Source organism: Seriola aureovittata, chromosome 21 (assembly GCF_021018895.1).
Source record: "Seriola aureovittata isolate HTS-2021-v1 ecotype China chromosome 21, ASM2101889v1, whole genome shotgun sequence".
Taxonomy (NCBI): domain Eukaryota; kingdom Metazoa; phylum Chordata; class Actinopteri; order Carangiformes; family Carangidae; genus Seriola; species Seriola aureovittata.
The window spans coordinates 566,140-587,164 of record NC_079384.1 but is presented as its reverse complement, the minus strand read 5'-3'; the positions used below and the strand labels follow the sequence as shown (position 1 = coordinate 587,164).

The 21,025-nt window shown below is 41.7% G+C and overlaps 3 protein-coding genes across 5 annotated transcripts in view; 2 read left to right on the top strand and 1 right to left on the bottom strand.

Annotated features, from left to right (window-relative positions):
- The first annotated feature begins 282 nt into the window (after window positions 1–282).
- On the top strand, window positions 283–5,151 carry minpp1b (multiple inositol-polyphosphate phosphatase 1b). 2 transcript variants are annotated; one of them, XR_008826248.1, is made up of 8 exons: window positions 283–800; window positions 1,443–1,634; window positions 1,875–2,069; window positions 2,158–2,255; window positions 2,991–3,121; window positions 3,201–3,334; window positions 3,464–3,868; window positions 4,644–5,151. XR_008826248.1 is itself a non-coding variant. In XM_056365771.1 (7 exons), exons 1-7 carry the CDS (start codon window positions 395–397, stop codon window positions 3,715–3,717), a joined length of 1,410 nt encoding a protein of 469 aa, XP_056221746.1. In that variant the 5' UTR covers window positions 283–394; the 3' UTR covers window positions 3,718–5,151. The 2 variants fall into 2 exon arrangements, 1 of the variants encoding a protein (XP_056221746.1); XM_056365771.1 differs by having other exon boundaries at window positions 3,464–5,151.
- A 745-nt stretch (window positions 5,152–5,896) lies between these two features.
- atad1b (ATPase family AAA domain containing 1b) lies at window positions 5,897–13,663 on the bottom strand. Of its 2 annotated transcripts, none has more exons than XM_056365777.1 (10): window positions 13,506–13,663; window positions 12,054–12,263; window positions 11,130–11,228; window positions 10,155–10,275; window positions 9,490–9,690; window positions 8,743–8,849; window positions 8,569–8,658; window positions 8,426–8,476; window positions 8,212–8,342; window positions 5,897–7,355 (listed from the first exon to the last, which is right to left on the bottom strand). In XM_056365777.1, exons 2-10 carry the CDS (start codon window positions 12,225–12,227, stop codon window positions 7,235–7,237), a joined length of 1,095 nt encoding a protein of 364 aa, XP_056221752.1. In that variant the 5' UTR covers window positions 12,228–12,263; window positions 13,506–13,663; the 3' UTR covers window positions 5,897–7,234. The 2 variants fall into 2 exon arrangements, with proteins under 2 accessions (XP_056221752.1, XP_056221753.1); XM_056365778.1 differs by lacking the exon at window positions 13,506–13,663 and adding an exon at window positions 13,348–13,484.
- A 2,674-nt stretch (window positions 13,664–16,337) lies between these two features.
- ptenb (phosphatase and tensin homolog B) overlaps window positions 16,338–21,025 on the top strand; it is a 16,144-nt gene continuing 11,456 nt past the window's right edge. Inside the window, exons 1-3 of the mRNA XM_056365773.1 lie at window positions 16,338–17,005; window positions 20,261–20,345; window positions 20,763–20,807. Coding sequence (XP_056221748.1) covers window positions 16,927–17,005; window positions 20,261–20,345; window positions 20,763–20,807 — 209 coding nt within the window. The 5' untranslated portion in view covers window positions 16,338–16,926. The remainder of the gene's footprint in view (window positions 17,006–20,260; window positions 20,346–20,762; window positions 20,808–21,025) is intronic.

Genomic DNA, 21,025 nt, shown 5'->3' with positions numbered 1-21,025 from the left:
TGTGTGTGTGTGTGTGCGTGCGTGCGCGTGCGTGTGTGTGTGCATGCGTGTGTGTGTGTGTGTGTGTGTGTGGTGGTTGGGAGGGGGGCATGGGTAAGTAAAAATCAACTCAGAGTAAACATTACTTTCATGCTGGAGGTAAAGCTTCATAAATCACACGCGCGCGCGCACGCGCGCACACACGCACACGCACATGCGTATATTTTATTTTGAAGTGTTAAAATCGTCGAATTAAAACTCCGGGAAACTCATTGGTCGGCCATTGAAGGGCGGGACCAGAGTCCTTGACGACAGAGGGGTCGAAGGTCATCTGAACCCGGAACATCAACAAAGCAAACAAAGGCGGCGGGAGAGAAGTTAAAGTCCGTCAGTTTCGCCTCCGGTTCCCGCCGACATGTTCTCCGTTTTACTGCCCACTAACAGTTTGCTGGTGGCGGCTCTCAGTCTGCTCCTGACCCGCCTGTCCAGCTCCTCTCTGTCGGTCCCGGACATCCCGCACATCGCCGCTTATTTCGGGACCAAGACCCGGTACGAGGAGGTGAACCCGCACCTGCTGCGGGACCTGACCTCCGTCAACACGTCTGTCCTCAAACCTCCGCCCAACGAGCGCTGCTCCCCGGTCCACCTGACCGCCGTCATCAGGCACGGCAGCCGGTACCCGACCGTCAAGAACATCCGCAGGATCCAGAAACTGAGCGAGCTGGTCCGGAGGGAAGCTTCCAGAGGCTCCGGGGGCCCCGAGGACTGGCTGCGGGAGATCCAGAGCCGCTGGGACATGTGGTACACCGAGGACATGGACGGTGAGACACACTTTAAATATAATAAATCAAATATAATAACTCAGGTGCAGTGTGTCTGAAAATATTTCTGTAAATTCCTATAATAATAATAATAATAATAATAATAAAATAACAAATGATATTATTCCTGAAAACAAACCGTTAATCTTGCAGCATAAATCCTTAAACATTCTGATAATATTCCTGTTGATCCGCCAAAATATTACTACAATATTCTTGTAACACCACTGCCAAATTTCTGAAAAAAATTCAGGTAATAATCATTTGTTCCTGGAATTTATTGTCCACAAATGTGGAAATCTGCCTTTGGCTTCACAGGCTGGTTAAAACCAACAATAAATACAATAATAAAATGAGAACAACAAGCGACAATAACGGACATGATTTCAGTGTGAATGATGCTGATGAGTTCAACAAGTTATTTCAGTTCATTCTGAAAATATCTGCAAAAATATTCCAGTTAAACGTCTTGAATATTCCTGAAGGATCTCTGAAAATACAGAAACATGAAAAACATCTGAAAACATTCTGGTTAATCTGGTGGAATATTCCCGGAATAGGTGAAAGATAAACTGCTGAAGTGTTCAGGGAAATCAGAGTAAAACTGATTGCTGTCATATTAAATGTATTTGCTGTGCTCAGGTCAGCTGGTGATGAAGGGCAGGGAGGACCTGCGGCACCTGGCGAGGCGTCTGGCCGCCGTGTTTCCGTCCCTGCTGTCGGAGGAGAACCTGAGGACGAGGAGGATCAGCTTCGTCTCCAGCTCCAAGCATCGCTGTGTGAGCAGCGTGGAGGCGTTTCAGGAGGGACTGCAGCAGCACTGGGGGCTCCAGGGTGAGACTCACAGCTGATAGGTTGATCTGTGATGATGTCATCAAGTCGTTACTCAAGACGTCACACAGATGGTCAGTATTTAATAATGAGTGGAGGAGGAGCTGATTCTAATCAGGAAGTCACACTGAGATCAGACATGATGTAAACACTCTCCGCCCACATGTCACAGTTGCTCCTCCCCCTTCTCTGGAGGCTGTTCACTGGCATCATGGGAGATGTAGTTGAACTCTCTCTCTGCAGAGGTGGAGTACAGCCACCAGGTGGACGACGAGCTGATGCGTTTCTTCGAGCGTTGCCGTGGTTACGTGGAGGGCGTGGAGAAGAACCGCACGGCACTGAGGGAGGTGGAGAGGTTCAAACACGGCGAGGAGATGGAGGGAGTGAGGAGGAGGATGGCCGAGAGACTGGGCCTTCCTCACCACCGCCTCACAGCGGGTCAGACACACACACACACACACACACACACACACACAGTGTCAGCTGTGAGGAGCTGATGAAGTGTGTCCCTCTGCGTCTCCTGTAGATCTGGTTGAAGCAGCGTTCTTCTTGTGTTCCTACGAGCTGTCCATCAAGTCTCTTCACTCTCCGTGGTGTTTCCTGTTCGACGAGAACGACGCAAAGGTACAAACACACTCCTCTTCCTCCTCCTCCTCCTCCTCCTCTTCCTCCTCCTCCTCCTCCTCCTCCTCCTCCTCCTCATCACTGCAGAGCTGAAAAAGTTAAAGTTCTAATCTGTAACTTCTCCACATTAAAATAAAAACAACTAGACCTCTGTTCCATGTTCATGTTCTCTGTTCCATGTTCCCTGTTCCATGTTCTCTGTTCCATGTTCTCTGTTCCATGTTCTCTGTTCCATGTTCTCTGTTCCATGTTCTCTGTTCCATGTTCTCTGTTCCATGTTCTCTGTTCCATGTTCTCTGTTCCATGTTCCCTGTTCCATGTTCATGTTCCATGTTCATGTTCCATGTTCTATGTTCCATGTTCTCTGTTCTCTGTACTATGTTCTATATGTTGTTGAGTTCTGTTCTTACATCATCACAAATGTTTCCATCAATTCTCAAACCACAGAAATGTGTGATTTTAATCATGGTGACGTTTCATTGGTCGCCTATTGATGACATCAATAAAAAGCTCTACAAAGATTTTTTTCCGCTGTCTGTATAAACACCTGTGAGAGGCAAGCGATTTCTTTTTTGTTCACCAGATTAAAACAATCACTTTCCTCTCGGTGTTTAAAAGAAAGTTCTGTTGCCCGTCAGGGCTTCCGTAGAGACATCACATGAGATAAGTGTGCGGGAGAGGCGTTGCCGTGGTGTTGCCATGGTTTCAGGTCACCCGTGTGTCTCCTCTCTGCAGGTGTTGGAATACAAGTCGGACCTGAAGCAGTACTGGAAGCGTTCCCATGGTCATGTGATCAGCGGTCTGTCCAGCTGTCCTCTGTTCCACCACGTCTTCAGGACGCTGGACAAAGCCGGACGTCCCCGCAGGTCTGACACCTGGTCTACGTCACGTTTACACTCACACCTTTTCTGTGATGACATCATACGTAACTGTCGTGTCCCTCAGGTCCACCGAGGCATCCCCTGAGCCCGCCTCCATCCTGCTGGGTCACGCCGAGACGCTCCTCCCCCTCCTCTCTCTGCTGGGACTCTACAAGGACCAGACTCCGCCCACTGCCAACAACTACCACGCACAGCACGGTACGAAGCCCCGCCCCCATCCTCACGTCCAATTGGAGATGAGGACATGATGTGAGGTCCAGGTGGACACATGGATCCAGGACTTCACTGTGACCTCAGACCTTCTCCTGTCCTGTTGTGTTTTCACAGGTAGAAGTTTCCGGAGCGGCCGGATCGTCCCGTACGCCGCCAACCTGCTCTTCGTCCTGTACGACTGTCAGCGCGGACCCCGCCTGCAGCTGCTCATCAACGAGTCTCCAGTTCGATTCCCGGGGCTGGAGGCTGAGGATGCCCCGCTGTACCGGGATGTCCGCGCCACATACCGCCACCTGCTGGACGGCTGCGACTTCAACAGGGAGTGCGAGGGCCGGACTGGAGGCCGAGGACCCAACACTGAACTCTGAGAGACCCGATCCAGTAGAACCACAGAGTCCAGTCCAGAACCTGAATCCTCCTTCTCCACACCTTCAAATGTTACCCGACAGTGAATCGACTCATCGCTAAACCCCGCCCTCAAACACCGATGGTTCAGTTGCAGCTCATCAGCAGCAACAGGTGTTCAGACTCGCTGAGTTTAAACCAGTTGGACTAGACTAACTAGTTGTTCAGATCAGTCTGAACATGAACCTGACATCACACTCAGCATTAGCTTAACTTAGCATAGCTGAGCTGTGATCCACAGTTCGGTTACATTTCAATGTGTTATTGACGCTGCTGTGACACAATAATAATAACAATAACAATAACAATAATAATAAATGATGGCGGGTGAGTAAGTTTGCTCTTGCAGCTTCTCACCATGTTTTTACCTGTGATTCTAAAATCAAACCAAAATATTTCAGTAATGAAACGAGTTCAAAACATCAACACTAAAAACATCGACAGTAAATGTCACTGATGAAAATAAAAACTAAAGTTTTCTAAACCTGAAGACTCGGACTAGTCCTAGGTCACATCCTAGAAAATATTAATATTAAATATTAGAGTCTTGAGTTATGGCTAAAAAGTGTTTTCTGAGGTCTTTGTGACCTTTGACCACTAAACTCTAATCACATCATCCTTGAGTCCAGGTGAATTTTTGTGCCAAATTTGAAGAAGGTCCGTCAATCGCTGGGTGGAGAAATAAAAAATTAACACTTACTTAATCCCAAAGGAAAACTAGAGAATTAAAATGAGGTAAAATGTACTAAAACAGAATCTTAACAGGTTCAATATTAAATTAAATCCATATTTGAATAAATATGAGATAAAGAATTGAATGAATTATTAATAAATTCATAAATTTTTCTTTCAAAATGATCATTTTAAAGTCTGTTTTTATATTTCACAGATATTTGGGAAATGGGACTGAAGCTTCTGGAGGTCCTGGTTCTGACTGGAGTTCTTCTTCTCTGAAAGAATCAGTTTCTAAGGTTTTAGGTGAACTGGCCCTTTAATCTTCAGATGGAAATCTTTGACTTTTATTTTGACAGGTTGATTCAGGATCGTGAAACTTTATGTTTATTTATTCAGATTTTTATGATCATGTGGCTTTGGCTTGATTTTCTACTGATTTTGGTTTGTGGGTTTGACTGAGGGAGGATTTCACAATAAAAGCTCTGGTTACTCTGCAGGACGTCTGCAGTGTTTGAAGCTGAGTTTGTGTCTTTAAGGTAAATTTGTTTGTCTGTTTTCTGTCTTTGTGCCTGAATAAGTTTAAAATGACAGTTCAGCTTTTTCTGAGGTTGTTGATGTTAAAACTTGGTGCTTTTTGTTTTTATTTCCTGTGGAATTATTCCTGATGAGTGCCAAATGTTTCAAATTAAAAGCTTTAATAAAGGTTTTTCAGTCATAACGGACGGTCTGTCTTTATTTGACTTTATTTACTGAAATTTAACTTTCCAGCAGGTCGGTCAATTTTATCTTGCACAAAAAAAAAATCAAACTATCTCCAAAATGACTGTCATGTATCAGCACACGACATTTTTAATACAGGAATCAAATCTTCAGAAAAAAGCATTTTCATCACTTACTCCTCATAGACAAAACCAACAGACATTATTATTATTATTATTATTATTACAGATATTTGATGTGTGGATCAGTGTTTGGTTCAGTGTGAGGAAAAAAAATGATTTTGAGTATATAGTCAAAATATTTAAGAAAAAAGTTTGAGAGTGTTAATATAACATTTTATTATACATTATTAAATATTGATAAAAAAATTATGTATTTTTTAAATACATTTTCAGGAAAAAGTAGTAATAAAGGAATAGTCAGTTTTTTAGGAAAATAAGGAAATTTAGCAGCTAAACATAAAAAAAACATGTAATCAATAAATCATTTTCTAAGACAATTTTGTGATAAAAATTTACTTTCTTGTAAACCTAATTTTAAAATGTGAAGACAAATATTAAAAATTCAGGCATGATTTTATTCTTGTCAGATTTTCTCCTTCACATAATTTTGTCACTTTACTCAATGAATGTTGTTTTTTAAATGTGAAATTACAACTTTATTCAACATCATTAATCGTCTCAGATTACAACTTGTTCTCTAAATCCTGGATTTTTCATTTTAATTAAAAACAGAACGAAGATGAGAAACATTTAAACATTTTCAAAATTTATTTTTAATAATTTCATTTTTCTGTTCCATCATAGTTTCTTACATCATAACAGGAAACAACTACATTGTAAAAAAATCCTCCTGTTCTCAGGCTGGTTCTCTTCTGGTTTTGTTTACATTGACATTTGATACTGTGATTTAATGACGATGACGAAACAATTAGTGGAATAATTGATTGATATTTATTATTATTAAAAAGGCAGAAAAATAATAATCTTTGATTTCAGTTTGTTAAATGTGTTCATCATATTTTTTCTGTGATTGGAAACTGAATCCGAATCTTTGGGTTTTGAAACGTCGGTCAAAACAAAACACGTCTGAAAACGTCACCGTGGAGATTTTAATAAACCAAACTATTGATCGATCAGATGAGGAAATAATTCCCAGTGAAACTTGACTGTGGTTTCTATTCTCTTCATCCCAGAATAGAAAACACAGCGGAGTTCTTCCCACATTCAAACCTCAGAATAAAAGCATAATAATAATAATAATAATAATAATAATAATAAAGTACACTTCATGGAAAAGATGAAATTCACCTTCACACAGTTTCAAACTAAATGTTCAGATTCTTCTGTTTACAGTTTTATTTTACAGTGTAAACGCTTCAGAAACGTAACAGAGTCGCTTGTTTCCTAACGACCTCCAGAAAGAACTCGTTAAAGGTCACAAGTCTTCAAACAGTAATTACAATTAACTGATTCTTATGACGCTAACGAACAGCAGAGTGGTTCTGTTGAACATGCAGATAACGTCTGTTTGAGAGAGTCCAGGTCCAGTTCAAACGTTAAACATCAAACTGAGATGTTTTTTAACATTTACAACTTTAGGCGGGAAAAATAGACACCAAGAAAAAAAAAAAAACTCCAGACAAGTGAACATGAACTTCAACACATCGTCCCAGCAGAAAGGTCAGGGGTCACGGCCCTGAAGTCTCGTCCAATCAGGAGCCAACGTCTCGTGTGATTGATTTGTTAAAAACACGTTTCACTGATCGACTGTCAGTTTATTTACACAGGAAAATGCAGGAAGTGTTACCATGACGACGAGACTCCAGCTTCATCGCTCCACCTTCAGACACAGAAATGATCAATTTTTCTTTTCTGTGTCTGGAGGTCATGGAGGGTCCGGGTCAGGGTGTGGGACCTGGAGGACCGTCAGCGACATGATCAGCAGATTTAAATAAAAACAGCAGAAACAAAAACTGTGGCACATGTGGAACATATTAAACACGTGTAGAGACATCAGCTGATCGACGGCTCTGGAATCGAACCTGCGAGTGCAGGCTGAGCCGAGGTCAAGTGATCAATGTGTTCAGTCCAGAGCGGCATGCAACAGGGCACCGTGTCCGCCCGCCGATTTAGATTTCTTCATCTTACTGATCGACTTCTGAAGATCGGACTGATGGATGGGACGAATAAAGTCCTCAGAGGAACTGAGAGAGAGGGAGGGAGAGAGAGAGAGAGAGAGGAGAGAGAGAGAGAGGGAGGGACAGAGAGATAGAGAGAGAGGGAGAGAGGTTCACATTAAATGAGACAGCTAGAACATAAATTCTCCCTCTACGCTGACGATGTCTTGTTGTATAATGGAGAGTGGAAAACTCAGTGTTCGTGTTCCAGGACTTTTCCAGGTGTTTAGTGACTGTACAAACCCTGAGTTACCTGTACAGGTACACGGTGGTGACTCCATCAGTCTTTTCACGACAGAAGACTTGATGATAAACAGACAGTCAACACTGAGTAAAAGGTGTTTCTGGTTTTTCACTGATAATAGACAATAACATGGAGACCGACTGTCATGACATAGATGTTATGAAGTGTATGTAGTGACGTAGATGTAATGATGTGGTGACGTAGATGGTGATGCAGATTTGGTGATGCAGATGTGGTGTGGTGATGTAGATGTGGTGACGTAGATGTGGTGATGCAGATGTGGTATGGTGATGTAGATGTGGTGATGCAGATGTAGTGTGGTGATGCAGATGTGGTGATGCAGATTTGGTGATGCAGATGTGGTGTGGTGATGTAGATGTGGTGACGTAGCTGTGGCGATGCAGATGTGATGACGTAGATGTGGTGATGCAGATGTGGTATGGTGATGTAGATGTGGTGATGCAGATGTAGTGTGGTGATGCAGATGTGGTGACGTAGATGTGGTGATGCAGATGTGGTGTGGTGATGCAGATGTGGTGACATAGATGCGGTGTGGTGATGCAGATGTGGTGACGTAGACGCGGCGTTAAGTTTGGTGCTGCCTGGGGGGACGCTGCTGTGACTGATGCAGCGTGATACCTGTCATTCTGACTGTGGACGAAGTCTCGCACACAGAGCAGTGCGGCGTCACGACACATCTCTCTGAGATCACTTCCTGAGAAACCGTCTGTCTCCTTGGCGACGTCGATGAGGTCAACAGAGGAGTCGACCTGCAAAGAGACAGAGGTGATGATGTCAGCGAGAGTCAGAGCCACAGTTCTGATAGAGACTGATGAGGAGGTGAAACTCTCACGCTCTCGTTCTCCAGGATGAGTTTGAGGATCTGCTCTCTCTGCCTCACACTCTGCGGGAACAAACACAAACAGCAGGTTTCATTGGTTTGAGGCGGTGACATCATCATGATGTCATCATGTTAATGATTTAAATGTATCATACCGGCTGGTTGATGTGGAACCTGGTGGGCATCCTCCTCAGGATGGCAGAGTCCAGATCCTGAGGCCGGTTGGTGGCTCCCATGATGATCACCTGACAGACAGAGGCTTGTTAATATTTAGGATTAGATTCTAATGACTTACGCTCAGAGGCAGGTGTTTGAACACCTGGACACACCTGGCAGTGGTGGTCGGTGTCCAGTCCGTCCCACAGACTCATGAACTGAGCCTTCATCATGGCCGTGGCCTCGTGGTCTGAGCTGGAGCGACTCCTCAGGAACGAGTCTGACAAAACACACACGACACACTGATACCTGCTGGTCAGACACAGGTACTGACACTGACACTGACACCTGCCGACAGATTTGAGCTGGAATGAGCTGAAAACATGAAACTTGGCACAATGACTGGAAATGATGAGCATCAGCTTCCCAAGAATATGAGCTCAATCGGCCACATGGTGGTGCTGTATTTAAGGCCAGTTTTGGAAAGGCCACGCCCCTCACACTATTTGTCCGATACACTTAAAATTGGAAACCCGCATTCAGATCAGCGTGCTCTAGAAAAAAAACCTCTTGGACCATTAAAGTCCACCATGATGGATTTTTGCTAATTAGCATTGTGAGAAACAGTAAACTGAATAGAACGTTATGAAGTTTTACTTTAGCAACACCACATTTGTTTTACAGCCTTTGAGGAATGAGATACAAATTCTTTGATAAATGAGGAAGATCGGTCAAAACACATGGCCGCCATTAACCAAAATCTGTTTGCAAAGGGCGGGGCTTGGCAAATATTGAGCCATAACTCATTAACCCTTTGTCCAATCACCATTAAAATCTGAAGTGTCATATTGATCGATGAAAGTGGGTGGGGTCTATTCATCAATATCCATACAATACAATATCCAATGTCCATACTGCACCTATCTCGTCGATGAAGATGATTGACGGCTGCAGTTTAACAGCCAATGAGAACACAGCAGCAGCCAGTTTCTGGGACTCTCCATACCACTTGTCGGTCAATGTGCTCGGCTGCAGGTTGATGAAACGAAACCCCGCCTCCTTGGCCGTCGCCTTGGCGATCAGTGTTTTACCGCAGCCAGGGGGCCCATACAGCAACACACCTGTTGCCATGATGACAGTATTGGTATTTTGGCCTGGACTGTACACTGTTATGTTCCCTTCCCTCCTTCCTTCTCCACTCCTTCCTTCTCCACTCCTTCCTTCTCCCCTCCTTCCTTCTCCACTCCCCCTCTCCTGCCTTACTCTTTTGATATTTCTTTCCCTTCTTTATTTATTCCTTTTCTCTCCCTCCTCCTCTTGTCTTCTTATCATGATGTGACTCTGTAAACGACACAATCACTAATTCAACTGATTAAACTAATTAAACTGATTCATCTTATTAAACTGATTAAACTGAATCATCTAATTAAAGTGATTAAAATAATTTATCTAATTAAACTGATTCATCTAATTCAACTGATTAATCTAATTAATCTAATTAAACTGATTGAATTGATTAAACTAATCAATGTAATTAAATTGATTAAACTAATTGAACCGATGACATCATGTCTCTCCGTCTGACCTTTCGGTGGCTGCAGCAGCCTGGATCCCTGGAACAGGTGTCTCTTCTGAACAGGTAAAATCACCGTCTCCTTTAACTCTGTGATCACCTCGTCCAGACCTGCGATGTCTCTCCAGGTGATCTGCAATCACACAGTTATTAATTATATTGCAGGTCAATTATTAATTTTAGCACATTTAACAACTATAATGATCATTTAAAGACCCACAAACTGAAAACAGCTATTTTCATTATTGATTAACCTGCTGATTATTTTCTGGATTCATTGTTCGGTCCATAAACTGTTAAAATGTTTAAATATTCAGGTTTCTGCAACAGAAGGAAAATAAAAGCAGGAAATCCTCACGACAAAGAAATGACAAACCACTATACGCTTACTGGTCAGATAATCAATAGATTAGCTAATTGTTTCTAAGATCTAACGTCTTCATCCACAGGGCTCTGTTTTAGGTCCTCCACTGTTTCCTACACACCTGCTTCCTCTTCTGGAAATGATTTGCAAATACAGCTGAAACAATTAACAATAAACTGATAACCAATTAATTAATTGGTGCCTATTTTGATAATCAATTTATCATTGGAGCCATTAAAGGGACTTGTTCCTGCTCCTCCAGTTTTATAAAACTATAAACTGAATATTTTGGAGTTTTGACTTAGACGAAACAAGTCGTTAGAAGACGTCACCTTATTTTTATGAACCAAACAACTAATCGATCAAGAAAATCATCAGTATATTAATCGATGATGGAAATAACATTTAATTGCAGCCCTAGTTTAAGATATAATATAGATCTAAAATAATTTAATATACAAACACTTCACAGCTCTGAGCATCAGGCTGTCATTACAAACACTCTTTAGCTTTTAGCCTCAATTATATATTCAACAAAAATAACTTTATCAACACATTTTACAAAGAGGAAAAGAAGAGCACGGCCTCTCGTATGTGAATCACTGTGATATAAATAAAGTTACCTGCATGCTGAGTGGGTCGACCAGGTGAGCTGCGATGCTCATCTCATACTCTGACAGCTTCACATTTTTTACTCCGATCTGACGCATCAACTTCTCGGCCTGAAGGAGGGAAAATCAACGAAAAACAAAGGTCCATTTAGTAGCTGTTCCAGAGCTTTCAAACATATCACATGATCTTCATTTTTTGAAGCAACTGAGCAAACTTCATCTGCTGAGGAAGAATCTACGAAACAACTGAAGGTTCCTGGAACTTTTTTGGTCAAAATGGCCGCTCTGACAGCGTTGGTTCTCAGACCAGCAGACCAGGACCGAGGTCTGAGAGGTCTGGGTGGACTCTTTACATCCACACAGAATGTAGTTCAAGATCTTTCTCATGGTCAAAGAATGACAGGTAACAATTAAGGATGCCCCAATTGATCGGCCAGTTTTCATTAAAAGTCTCCTTTTTGAAATCGAGCCAGTTTCTTCATGAAGGCTCCTCTGCGTTAATCATGTTAAGATAACATTTATGATTGTTTTTACAGGCTTTTTTTCTGATACAGGCATACTAACCTAAAAACCTGTAACTTAATCATGAGGAAGTTTCAGAGCCACGGAGACACAGAGCGTAGCTGTAACCATAGTAACTCACTCAAACACCTGTCTGCATGCACATGGCCCGAGAGGAGCATTATGGGAATAAATGACAGTAAAAGATTTATAGATATTTCTGTCTGAACAACGGTCTGTCTGTGTCTGTCTCTCTCTGTCTATATGTCTGTCTGTCTCTCTCTGTCTGCCGGTCTCTCTCTCACACTCTCTCTCTGTGTCTGTCTCTCTCTCAGTCTGTCCGTCTGCCTCTCTGTCTGTCAGCGTCTTATCACGCAGCGACCTTAAACTTACTTCATTTTGCCCCCACCAACCCCCAACCCCACCCCGTCTCACCTGTTTCTGGGCCTCCACCTTCTGCTTCCTGGTGGGGTCGATGGCATCAACCATCCACTTAATGGTGAAGTAGGTGACGGCTCCGAAGATGGTGAGGCGGAAGAGGAGGCCGATGACCTCGTTCCTGCCCAGAGGACGGGCGATGTTTTCAGCTGGGACCTCCCTCAACACCATGGTCAGAGTCAGAGAGGACAGGAAATACACACAGGGCTGCAGACAGCCACACACACAACACAAACAACAACAGGTTCCTATAAGGTCACTTTATTATAACTGAGACACAGTCAGTAAATAACCCAGCTCATTGTTTAAGTTGGACTGAAGAAACTCTGTAGATGAACTTAACTCTTGCATTTATAAAGTAGTTTTTGAGAAAGTCTTCTATGAAAAAATAATATCAGATGAGGTAAATATAAATAATTCCAATAATTGTTAGTTACTATGCTACAAAACAGACCCACAGCTCATCACCATGTTTTTAGTTTTCAGTTGATGTGGAGGAATAGAGTGAAATACTATAATATACACTATAAAATAAGAATTACTTATTGTAATAATAGCTTTTGGTGCTTTGGATTGCCACAAATCTTCTGTTAAATCATTCCTGATATTCATTCATGACCTGACAACGGGTTATTTTCAACAAGAAGCAAGGAAATGGAAAATTATCAGATTTTAAATGGAGTTCAGTGAAACCTTCTGATAAGAGGCCACGGACTGTCAGTGATTACGTCTGGACTCAAACGGGATCGTTAGCAGCTTCTGGAGTAGTTTCTTATCTTCAGTCATGCTCTGACAGCTCTGAGGTGAGGAAATTATAAATTGTCTGATTTTTAAATGGAGTCTGGCGAAACGTTCCTGATCAGTATTTGATCACCTACACTTACAGATGTTAGACTGTCACTAACAGGACAAACCAAACTCTTCATTTTTAATATAGACGAATTAAAAAGCAGCTTCTGGTGGGTCGTTTCTGACTGTGGTGGATTGTTCTGACAGCTTTGTTTTTCTGCCTGGAGGCGATGAAATGATAAATTGTTACGTTTAGACGGAGTCTGGCGGGACGCTCATTTCAGGGACAAATTTCGACGCACACCGGGACTGTCGCTCATACGAGTAACGGAATTACTCTCTATCTTTCACTGTGGACTCCTGGACCCTGTCCTAGATCCTGTCCTGGACCTCCTACAGGTCTTGGACCACAGTTAGGTACCCTCCGGTATCCGCATTACAAAACCGAAAGCACTCCGAAAGCACTGTGCGGACTAGCGGCTAAGTTTAGCATTAGCTTGACCTTCTGGGCTCTCCGGCCGCAGCAGAGCGGTTCTTCACCGGTAACACTGACAGATATGACCGGCGGTGACTGACCGCGGGGATCCGACTGCTCCGTTAAAACGTGACGAAAACAACAGAAACTCCTCGTTTATCCGGTAAAACGTAACAAACTCTCACCTCCTCCGGTCACGTCAGTCAGCGGCACTTCCCCGGTCTGCTCCTCGGTGGTGTGGGTTGTGTTCTTCTACCGAGTGTGGACTCACTGCCGCCACCTGCAGGGCTGGAGGCCAGAGCAGTGACGTTTCCTGTGACGTTTCCTGTGACGTTTCCTGTGACGCCGAAGCTCCGAAGTGAGTGTAAAAAAAGGTTTAAAAATGTCAACCTGTGTTAACTAAAGTTGTCAAATGTAGTGTCAAAAGTAGATTTGAATGGAAATACTCAAGTTAAGTACAAGAACTTCAATTATAGAAGCTAATAGCAAAAAGGTAAAAGTCTAACTAAACCACCACAGACACAAAGACTATTAACATGAAATAATTAATTCTATATTGACTTTACAACAACTAATCCTCCACTGTCTCACTGTTCATGACTGAGCTCCAGTGTTTGTAACATTAGATCATGTGACCTTTTATATTGGTAATGAAATGACAAGCTAATACTGGAAGGGTGAGCTAGCTAACATTAGTTAACTAAACTGTAACTGAAGGGTAAAGTTAGAAACTAGCTAACATTAGTTAACTAAACTGTAACGTAAGGCTAAAGTTAGAAACTAGCTAACATTAGTTAACTAAACTGTAACTGAAGGGTAAAGTTAGAAACTAGCTAACATTAGTTAACTAAACTGTAACGTAAGGCTAAAGTTAGAAACTAGCTAACATTAGTTAACTAAACTGTAACTGAAGGGTAAAGTTAGAAACTAGCTAACATTAGTTAACTAAACTGTAACTGAAGGGTAAAGTTAGAAACTAGCTAACATGAGATAGCATGGAGCCACTAATGGGAGTGAAGCAAGCAGAGATGAGCAGCACGTTAGCAGCTTCTGGAGTAGTTTCTTATCTTCAGTCATGCTCTGACAGCTCTGAGGTGAGGAAATTATAAATTGTCTGATTTTTAAATGGAGTCTGGCAAAACGTTCCTGATCAGTATTTTATTTTATATAGTTGGCCCCGGTTCGAGTCCCGCATCGGACGGCCTTTGCTGCATGTCATTAAAAAAGTATCACGGAAATAATGGAATAATTTCATTGATTAATACCTCATCGTATAATAAAAATAGGCATTGATAAATGTGTTCACAAATTAACAGCAACAAGTTAAGCAGCAGTAATTCTGCAGAACACTTCATATATTGTTCTTTACTCTGCCCAAAGCCTCCATCAGCTTCTCTGTGGAACCCTTCACCTCCTGCTGTGGACCATTTCTTTCTGCCAGGAAATATATAAAAACATATAGATATAAATAAATAAAACCATTGTGACATTGTTAATATCAGAATCCTGTAAATATATTTTATAATATTGGAATTATACATATATTGTACCAGTACCCTGGTTGTAAATAAAGTATTAAAAAAAGTCAGAAATGTGAATGCATCGTTTCCACATCCATCCTGCAGGTGGCGCTGTAATAGTGAAAAACTCTGAATTTAAGGTTACATTTATAGTTTCACACACGTTGTCTTCACCGTCATCATAATAATAATAATCATCATCATCACGTCTCATATTCAGGGTTTTCAGTAACAGAATTATAACTGTTTATAAGTCTCTGTTTGACTCCAGCAGATAAAAATATGGAAAACATAAAAATGCTTGAATCAAAATATATTCAAACACTGGTCCCTGAGCCCGCAGGGCTGATTATGTAATGTCAGTGGTACTCTGCTGGTTGCCAGGTTGTACATTATTCTCGCTCATGTTATTTTGGGGTTTTTGTGATGGAGGTTTTGAATGGGAGGATAATGACATCAGAACCTGGCAACCCAGTGTGCTGACAGGATGCGTTTGGCTCAGGAAGTCTAGTTAGCTGCTATGGCTGCTAACAACTAGCATCGTCAAGTTAGACACATTAATGCAATAACAGAAAGTGAAGGGTTTTACAAGATAAAAGCACAGTTCATGATCTACACCGATTAAAAACTATCTATCATTTATTTATTTTTTATTGTTCTGTTACACTGAATGGTGGTATTTACATTATCCAGGATTTCAAAATTACTGATGCAAAATAAATTAAATACATTGACAAATTAAAATAAGAATGAAAGATAAAATAACTAAAATAAAGTTAGTAAATACATTTTAAAATCATGGATTAAAATAAAACTAAACCGAATAATTAATATTGTAATAAAATAATATAAATAAATAAATAATAAATAAAACTAATAAATACTAATAATAATTTAAAAAAATATTCAAATGTTTAACTGCATATTTTGTTTAATCGGTTAAATGTTCAGTTTTTTCCAACTCAAATATACCAACATAAGAAATATCTCTCTGCTGTTCTTCTTTTGGTGAAGTAGTGAAAATGTAAATATATAAAAAAAAATGTACATATATATTCTGAATATAATACATCTAAAAATACTGGAACTGGCCTATATCATTTCTACCATGGGTCATTAATTATATTATATGAATATATTTACAGTTTTTTTAAACGCTGAATCCTTTCCTTGTTTTTGTAATATGTAATTATTGTATTCTTATTTTCCTTTTAAACTCTTATTATAATTATCAATCTTTTTAGCCAATAATAAAAGTTAGTCATGATGTTAATGATATGTCATAATACGACTCATTTTAACTCATAATATTGACTTGACATGATGAGTCAGCATTTGAAATTTTGTCCTATGTTTTTATCTCGTCTTTATTTTCTCTGTTATTGTCTGAACTGGGCTTCCAGGGCCTCGGGAATAATCCTGTGAATGTTAAGACTCTTACTTTGAAGGCAGAGAGCGGATGTGTCCTGACTCTTCTGTGACTCGGGGAGTCGGTCCCGTCTCTTCCTCCGGTCAGAGACCGCTCGGAGAGATTTGCTCTCCGCCTGTCTGCGTCCAATCACGGCGTCTCTGTTGCTCACCGAGACCGGGAACAGTGCGACTGGATTCATCCAACGTCCTGAGGACTGGATCTCCACCGAACATCGAGCCGCGGATGGTTTTGTCTCCGGGCGGGGGACCTGGAAACCAGGGCCCACAGAGGGAGCAGGGAGGAGGCCCCGACGCCCCCTTGTACTGACCCAGAAAACAGCACCGACGGCCGGGCTGCCTCTCTACTAGCAGGCCGGCTAGCTTCTGGCTGCACCGGAGCTTGCAGGTTGGCACCCGAGGAGGCCGGATAACGGAATCGTTTCTAACCGTTAGGACCTTTTTTTTGCTCTCATTATTCATCGGGGAGGATTTTTTGCGCTGAAGTTTTGAATTCTGGAGATCGGGAGCTGGTGGCTAGCTAGCTCCGGGCTAGCTGTCCCAGTTGGCTTCTCTCCCCGGTAACCAGACAGCGGAGGCTCCGGAGCGAGGACTCAGGAGCACAGGCGGTGTCTGCGTACTTTCTCCAAATTTTACGTACCTCACGGTGACACTGATCATGGCTGCCTTAATCAAGGAAATCGTGAGCAGGAATAAAAGGCGATACCAGGAGGACGGCTTCGACCTGGACCTGACCTGTATCCTTTTACTATCAGTTAACGGGCTGGGTTAGCATCGTCCGCTAGCTGTTGTGCAGAACTCTGCTCAAAAAATGGTAATTCTATGATTCTGTGCATGTCGGCTAACAGGCTGCACACATGTAACACCACATCATGGCAGATAGAGACACTCTTCATATCGGCGTTAACGGAAGTGTCACATAGTCAAAGCAACGTTAGATAAACGTGAAAGATTATGAATAGCTTGGTGCTCATGAAACGACTCTGAACCGTAAACGGCAGCGATACGTGTTAACAAATCCTACAAAACACCTTAGATGTCATAAGAGTGCTCTTAATGGGGTGATGTTTGCTAGCAGTTAGGGCTCAGTTCAATGTGCACGTATATGGGCATGTTTGCGATTTTCACTTAAATTGGTTGTTTTTTCAACGGAGTTCGTGGGGCGGTTCACGGCTACAGGAGGACGGGGCTGAATCGGGCTCGGTAACGTTATGAGGCGTTTGTGTGCAGTCTTTGTGAGAGGACACATGTGACCCAGCTGTTATAGGTTCAGATCTCAACGGGATGCCCGTTACAGCTTCCCATGGTGCACTACATGAGGACATTAATTCGCTTGTGCATTGTTTCATGTGGTTTAATGTGAGCGGTTGCTAACAGGCTAAGCTAACGGTGGTGTCAGTGTCGTTGCATCAGCAGCAATCCGGGCAGGGGAGCAGCTAACAGACATACCTGAGAAACCCACACCTGCACACACTGAATATAAACACAACTGCAGCCACACGTGTAATTAATTTGAATTTAATGAGCCAATCAAACAGCGACGTCCAGTTTATGTCAAAGACATATTAACAGTTTCGGTTTATTTGATCTCCACAAGAATGAATACCACTGAACTCAGTTTTTAAAGCTGCAGTTTGTGTCAGCGTCTGATTTTTCTACAAATAAAAACCTGCTGGCTTTTGTAAAAACCCAGAAGGTGCTGTAACATCACTTCCTGCAGGTCTGAAGACTTTTCCAGAAAAAAAATATTCAGCCTGCTGCAACATGAAAAACATTTTAACATGTTTCTCAAGTTGACCCATACGCAAATGTGTTATATGTAGATGTACTGATTTTTAATTTATTAAATATATACATAGCTCATATGTGAAGATTATACGTAAAATCTTTTAGAGATTGGCACAATTTAATGTCTAGCCTATACAAATGTGTGTGTTTATGTATGTATGATTACATTGTAGACATATGTTGCATACATATATCCATCCCAAAGCCTGTCAGTATATGTTGATATTAGTTTATGTACAGTGGGGGAATTAATAAGAAAAACGTGTGTACTGTTTTAATAAACTTGCATATATATATTAAATATATATTGTTAACATAGCTATGCTCTCGACGTGTTATACCATACAAAATTCATTGTAGATATTTTTGATATATGGACATATACAAATTTTACTATGGGTATTTCATATATGTTATGAACTTATATCATCATACATCCAGAAGATGTACAGTATATGTGTGATAGTAATCTGTCCCATTATAGTTAACATATATGGCAACATCCTTGATATAGGGACATACTGTATATGTCTTATACTACAGTTCTGTATGGGGAGACTCTGTCCAGGGAGCTGAAACTGAGTCTTTGCTCTTTTTGTAAAAAACAAACAAAATTTAAACAAAATTTTTTATGAAAATATAAAAATAATATGGAGGTATATACGTGTATACGTTTTAACTTCGCAAGTAAAAGCATAAAAAACTGGACACACATCATTATAAAGTTACAACCATCCAGATTTTAAAGAAGTGATTATGACTATTCAACCAATGATTATTTACATTAATGATTAATCTGCAGATTATTTCTGGTTTAGAAAAAGTTTTTATACTTTGGTTTTTATTCAGATGAAACAATCAGATCTTCAGAGGAGCTGGACAGAACCAGACTAACTTGTTTCCCCGTTTCCAGTCCTTGTGCTAAGCTAGGCTAACTGTTCCCACTGTTTCTAGTCCTTGTGCTAAGCCAGCCTAACTGTTCCCCCTGTTTCCAGTCCTTGTGCTAAGCTAGGCTAACTGTTCCCCCTGTTTCCAGTCCTTGTGCTAAGCCAGCCTAACTGTTCCCCCTGTTTCCAGTCCTTGTGCTAAGCTAGGCTAACTGTTCCCCCTGATTCCAGTCCTTGTGCTAAGCTAGGCTAACTGTGCCCCCTGTTTCCAGTCCTTGTGCTAAGCTAGGCTAACTGTTCCCCCTGTTTCTAGTCCTTGTGCTAAGCCAGCCTAACTGTTCCCCCTGTTTCCAGTCCTTGTGCTAAGCTAGGCTAACTGTTCCCCCTGTTTCCAGTCCTTGTGCTAAGCCAGCCTAACTGTTCCCCCTGTTTCCAATCCTTGTGCTAAATTAGGCTAATTTATCCTCTCGTTTCCAATCCTTGTGCTAAATTAGGCTAACTGTTCCTCTCGTTTCCAGTCCTTGTGCTAAGCTAAGCTAATTGTTCCCCTGTTTCCAGACCTTGTGCTAAGCCAGGCTAACTGTTCCTCCTGTTTCCAATCTTTGTGCTAAGCTAGGCTAACAGTTTCCTCATGCCAGTAATCGTTGTGCTAAGCTAGGCTCACGGTTTCTCACTGATTCAGGTCTTTGTGCTAAGCTAGGCTAACTGTTCCCCCTGTTTCCAGTCTTTATGTTAAGCTAAGCTAACAAGTTTCTACATGTTTTTATATGTGTGAAAATGAAATATAAAAGTGTTCATGTCATCTTTGATTCTTTATTAATTAGCTGCAGCTAATGATTATTGATTGATCATTTAGATGTAAGACGTCTTGTCTCAGTTCCCTGTTGTTTATTTATTGACAAGAACAGTGATTCTTCTGTTTCTAACACATCTGCAGACATATCAGTGATGCTAGTTGCCTGTTAGCATCTGTGGTGTTCTTTATGCTAAGCTAGCCAGCGGCTGAGCAGACATGAGAGTGGGATCAGCCTGAACTTCAACTCTCTGAGAAAACCTTCATACCTCTTCATCTGCATGAAAGCTGGTTCCTCCCTCTACCTTCACTGGAGCTAGCTGCAAGGCATTGTGGGAAATGTAGAAAGTCCTCTGAGCTAAACAACCAAATGCTTTGTTTCTCTGGGCCTGTAGAATGACATGTCTCAGAGGATGGTTCAAACCTGAGACTCCGGTTCAGGTGCTGTGGTTCCTCTCGGGTACTCAACCTGGAGTAGCTGCTGTGATTATTGATCACTTATTGATCCTTAACGGATCGATCAGATATTTATCCAAACATCATAGCGATGGGTTTCCCTGCAGAGCGACTGGAGGGAGTTTACAGAAACAACATCGACGATGTCGTTCGGTAAGATAACTCTCTGCATGACCTTTGACCCCTCCTGACATCTGCTGGTTTTAAATGTTTTAACCCATTAAGTGCCAATGATCATTTTCAAAAGCTTCAATCACAGTTCAGATCAATCTGATTCTGTTTAAATATTGATCATGTTCCAAATATAAGAAGTTCTGATCAGGACCCTGGTCTCCTGTAGACCTGGTCTCCTCTATACCTGGTCCTCTGTGGACCCGGTGTCCTCTGTACCTGGTCTCCTCTGACAGTCAGGGAGAGTTCCAGACACACAAACATGGTGGAGGTTTTCAGGGCTGTAGTGGTAGAAAGGTCTGATCCAGATGTGAATCAGGACTCAGATCTCAGACGGTCTAGACCTGGTCTAGACAGGATGTGCAGGCTGTTTAAAGACTGAACCTGTGTCTCTGTCAGATTTCTAGATTCAAAGCACAAGAGTCACTATAAGATCTACAACCTGTAAGTACTGTCTTTCTGTCTGTCTCTCTGTCTGTCTGTGTCTCTCTGCCTGTCTCTGTCTGCCTGTCTCTCTCTGTCTGTCAATATGTCTATCTGTCTGTCTCTCTCTGCCTGTCTCTCTCTCTGTCTGTCTCTCTCTCTCACTCTGTTATTTAAAATTTGACGATATTAGAGAAGTATCTGTGTTATTGTGATTGTGATTATTGTGTGTGTGCGCG

Coding starts and splice junctions, on each gene's coding strand:
- atad1b (XM_056365777.1), bottom strand. CDS start 12,227: ATGGTGTTGAGGGAGGTCCCAGCTGAAAACATCGCCCGTCCTCTGGGC. Junction 8,477..8,568: donor GGTTCCACATCAACCAGCCG/GTATGATACATT, acceptor TTGTTCCCGCAG/AGTGTGAGGCAGAGAGAGCA. Junction 8,343..8,425: donor TCATCCTGGAGAACGAGAGC/GTGAGAGTTTCA, acceptor GTCTCTTTGCAG/GTCGACTCCTCTGTTGACCT.
- minpp1b (XM_056365771.1), top strand. CDS start 395: ATGTTCTCCGTTTTACTGCCCACTAACAGTTTGCTGGTGGCGGCTCTC. Junction 2,256..2,990: donor TCGACGAGAACGACGCAAAG/GTACAAACACAC, acceptor TCCTCTCTGCAG/GTGTTGGAATACAAGTCGGA. Junction 3,335..3,463: donor CAACTACCACGCACAGCACG/GTACGAAGCCCC, acceptor GTGTTTTCACAG/GTAGAAGTTTCCGGAGCGGC.